Genomic DNA, 4,598 nt, shown 5'->3' with positions numbered 1-4,598 from the left:
ACTCCCGTCTGTTACGTGTATCTCGTCAATCGACGTTCTTGTGCGGGCGCGAAAATAAATCATCCTGCTGACCATGCTCTCATTTTCTTTAATGATACATTTTTTGGGATGCCTAATCAAAATACCAGCTTTATATCCCCTACTACATACTGGAACGAAATTTCGGCGTCAAGTATAATATTACATTATCGAGAGGCGTTTATCTTGACCAGAGATTTCATTTACTGCATGTAAAACTATTCAGTGTGAATCCGCTACCATATTGCTGCCAAGCACTTTGTTGCGCGTCTTGTTTTGGAGCTGATTTGCATTTTGTTTGTCAAAGTCTGAGAAATGACCAAAGAGCTTCATAAAATGTTTGAAGACTTGAAGCGTGAAATAAAACAAGAGTTTCGCGATATGAGAGAAAGTATCGAGCGAGACCTCAGGAAAGATATCACAGAAATTAAGGCCAGCATGGGCGTTATTAACAAAAGCTATGAAGAAATAAAAAATTCTGTTAAAAGAGTTCAAACAGAGAACAAGGATCTGAAAGAAACAATAAGGACGCTGCTAGAGGAACGTCAGGCTCTGTGTGCACAGGTAAAGGAACAAGAGTCCCGACATATGCAGACCGAGCAGCACTCACGGTGTTTCAACATTGAAATTAAAGGAGTGCCACAAATAGAAAATGAGAACTTGCAAGAACTAACGAAAAAATTGGCTCAAGAAATTGGCATGCCTCTGGCGGACGCAGACATTGAGGTTTGCCATCGCGTTCAAACTGTCGGAAATGCTGCCTCCCCTAACATAATTGTGCAGTTTACACGCAGAGCTCAGCGTAACTCTTTCCTGGAAAAAGCTAGAAAGTGCAGGCTTACGGCAAATGACCTGGCGTTAAAACCTAACAACGACATCTTTGTGAACGAGTACCTGTGCCCAGCCATGAAACGTCTCTTCGGTGCTGCAAATGCAGCGAAAAAAGCGCAGGGTTGGAAATACGCGTGGGTCAAGAATGGAAAAATCTATGTTCGCAAATCTGATACCACACCCGTCATCCCTATCACCCTCGTGGATGACCTGTCCAAGACAGCGTAAAGTGCTTGCACTTATCTACCTTTGTTGTCCAACAATTATGGGTTTTCTGCCGCAAGAAATTCAGAAGTTGGTTCTGACCAAAAAGCCAGCCCTATCCTTTTTTTCACCAGAACGTTCGCTCTTTAAAAAATAAAGAAAGTGAAATGAATGCTTTGATAGATCTTTTCGGAGTATCATTCACGGTGTTAATGCTTACTGAAACATGGTATGAAGATGAATCGGCTGTAATTCAATCACCTGTTTATCAATGTTTCTTTCGCAATTGTCAGGACAAGAAAGGTGGCGGTGTTTCTATTCTTGTAAAAGAGAATCTTATCTGTGATACTGAAGAACGTTTCTGTGCTGTCACACCTGATTTTGAGGTGCTTACTCTACGCCATCTTGATAATCTGTTTTGCGTGGTGTACAGGCCACCGTCTGGTACTTTTAGCCGATTTTTGGCCTTCTTAGACGAAGTTTTGGAATATGTTGTGGAACAGAAAGTGAATATCTTTTTGGGTGGAGACCTGAACGTGAACATGCTTATACCTACGCCTAACCAAAATGAACTCAGCCTTACTCTTTCTGCATACGGGCTGTCCATTGTTATCACTTATCCAACACGGATCACAGAACAAAGCTCTACTTTATTGGATGCATTTATTACTAATATTAGCACTGACACAATATTCGCTGGAACTACGTAAACTAGCATGAGCGACCATCTGGGAATTTTTCTATTGGTAGATAGGCCCTTTCCGATCAAGTGGAATAGAGAGCAAACTACTTATCGCCAAGTAATTAATCCTGCTCGCCTTGAGTCATTCCGGTGCGCAGTTGAACAGCAATCATGGAACTCCGTCTACACATGGAGTGATAGTAATACTGCATATTCAAAATTTATAAGCATATTTAAAGATATATACCACCTACATTTTCCGTTAGTGCAAGTGAAGAAACCGAAGAAAGCGCAAAAACCCTGGTTAACGCGAGAGTTGTTGAATATGATTAAGCATAAAAACACGTTATTTGCCAAATTTGTAAGAACAAAAGATTTAACAATACTTGCACAGTTTAAGACCTATCGAAATAAAGTTACATCTAAACTAAAGCCGGCTAAAGATTTTTAATAAGCCCGTGTGCTGTGCGATGTCAGTGCACGTTAAAGAACCCCAGGTGGTCGAAATTTCCGGAGCCCTTTACTACGGCGTCCCTCATAGCCTGAGTCGCTTTGGGACGTTAAGCCCCCATAAACCAAACCATAAACCAAACCGATTCTTAATAAACATGTTCCGTGATGAATACACACAACGTCCAGATATTGTATGGCGCAATTTGAACTTGTTGTTGCATCCCAGCATTAATGCATCTACACTTGATGCCCTTACGCATGACGGAAAGCTACTCTCCGGTACTTCTTTGGCAGATGCTTTTAACCGTTTCTTTATTGAACAAAGTAGTGTAATTAACCAGAATGTGAGTGTCTGCCGAAATTACGCTCAGTACGTACAAGGAAACGATAGTACGCAGTCCCTCTATTTAGCCCCAACTGATTCAGCCGAAGTTTTCGCTTGCATAAATAACATCAAAAATAGCAAATCACAGGACTCGAATGGTATGCAAATACTGCCTGTCAAGTATGTTCTCGACATCCTGTGCCCTGTTATTACCTACATATTCAACTTAATTTTATCCACTGGAATTTTCCCTAAGGAAATGCAGATTGCCCGAGTGGTGCCAATATTTAAGCGTGGAGATAAAAATTTACTCAATAACTATCGACCGATTTCCCTACTTCCTGTGCTTTCTAAGGGCATTGAGAAAATAATCCATACCAGAATAACTTCATATCTTGATTACAATCGCTCATTCCTTGACTTTCAGCATGGCTTTAGGAAGCATAGGTCTACTGAAACGGCACTTCTAACACAAAAAGAAATTATAATACAGGCATTTAGAGAAAATAAACTCGCTATTGGTATTTATATCGATTTTACTAAGGCATTTGACCTCATTAATCATGATGTCCTTCTTTTTAAATTAAATAGGTATGGTGTACGTGGTGTAGCGCTAACTTTATTAGAATCCTACTTATCACACAGAGCTCAGTATGTAGATATAAACACAGCAACTTCTTCTACTCTCCCTATAACATCTGGAGTGCCTCAAGGAAGCATACTTGGGCCATTACTGTTCTTAATTTATATAAATGATATTTGCTACAGCACAAGTAGCGCTCATGTAGTATCATATGCTGATGACACATCTTTCTTTATCACAGGTACTTCCGAAACAGACGTCTAAAAACTAACAAACAATGCACTTATTCAACTCAGTTTATGGGCAGAAGCAAATTATCTACGAATAAATCCAGTGAAGACTAAAATTATGTTGTTCCGTCCTAAGGGAAAGAAAATATCGCGACCTATCAAAGCCGTATTCAATAGCCAGCCTATAGAGCTCGTTGAGTCCGTAAAAGCACTGGGAGTTACCTTTTCAAGCAATTTAACTTGGAATACAGATATTGATTACATACGTTCAAAGGTCGCCTCAGCCCTTGGTATACTTGCGCGGTTTAGGCACATTCTTCTAATAAGGGTAAAGATCATACAATGCGTTAGTACTTTCTCATTTGCAATATTGTAACATAGTGTGGGGCACAACAGGCATAACAAATCTTAACAAGATACATCTGCTTCAGAAAAAAGCAGTGAGATGTATTTTTTTTTATCACAGTACCCACAGCGCCAGTTTGGCATTACAGTGGGGGGGGGGGGGGGGGGGGGGGAGAAGTACATATATCATTGACAAACAGCAGTTTATATAGAATACAGATAGAATACAGTTTATATAGAAGATACAGATCAGGGCAAATCGCCGTCACAACAAAAAGAAGGAACAAAGCGGTTCTGTTGACACAAGCACAAAGTACAGAAAACAAAAATTGCAAGTCATACTGCTGAAGCAAAGGCATCATTTGAAGATAGTGATACAACATCGCCGGGCAACCTGTTCCACTCACTGACCGTCTTAGGAAAAAATGACATCCTAAAAAGCTCCGTTCTGCATCTATACTCTTTAATCTTAAGTGGGTGATCGCGCCTGCCAGAAGTGTACTCCGGTGGCCTTATGTAGCTATCACGATTGAGGCCAATGTACCACTCTTTTCTCCCACCAGGAATATTTTTGTAAAGTATGAAATCTTTCCAATATTTGCGTTATATACTTATAGACTACTATCATGTTACAAATCTCACCTAAAACACCCCGACAACCTCATCATTTTGCTTGCACAATTAAGAGAAAACGCCAGCTGCCGTGATACAAGACACAGAGAAATTTGGTTTAGCCCAACACCAAGAGCCTATTATGTGAATCAATCCTTATGTTATAACCTTCCAATTCTGCTGAACAGATTAAACAAAGAAAATTTTGACATAACCCGAAAATCAAAGCACGAAATTCGGGAATACTGCCGGGAGAATTCTTTTCCTTGAAAATTTAAGATGCAATCTTTCTGATTATTATGCACCATTCTTTTT

At 40.0% G+C, this 4,598-nt stretch overlaps 1 protein-coding gene across 1 annotated transcript; it reads left to right on the top strand.

Annotated features, from left to right (window-relative positions):
- The first annotated feature begins 399 nt into the window (after positions 1-399).
- Positions 400-1,077, top strand: LOC144102665 (uncharacterized). The gene has a single exon (XM_077635874.1). The coding sequence runs from the start codon at positions 400-402 to the stop codon at positions 1,075-1,077; it is 678 nt and encodes a 225-aa protein (XP_077492000.1).
- Positions 1,078-4,598: the final 3,521 nt, after the last annotated feature.

This window comes from Amblyomma americanum, chromosome 8, assembly GCF_052857255.1.
Source record: "Amblyomma americanum isolate KBUSLIRL-KWMA chromosome 8, ASM5285725v1, whole genome shotgun sequence".
In the NCBI taxonomy this organism is placed as follows: Eukaryota; Metazoa; Arthropoda; class Arachnida; order Ixodida; family Ixodidae; genus Amblyomma; species Amblyomma americanum.
The sequence above is the reverse complement of the archived record's forward strand: the minus strand, read 5'-3'. Positions and strand labels throughout refer to the sequence as shown.

What these genes read in the sequence shown, in the direction of transcription:
- LOC144102665 (XM_077635874.1), top strand. Translation starts at nt 400, where the DNA reads ATGAGAGAAAGTATCGAGCGAGACCTCAGGAAAGATATCACAGAAATT.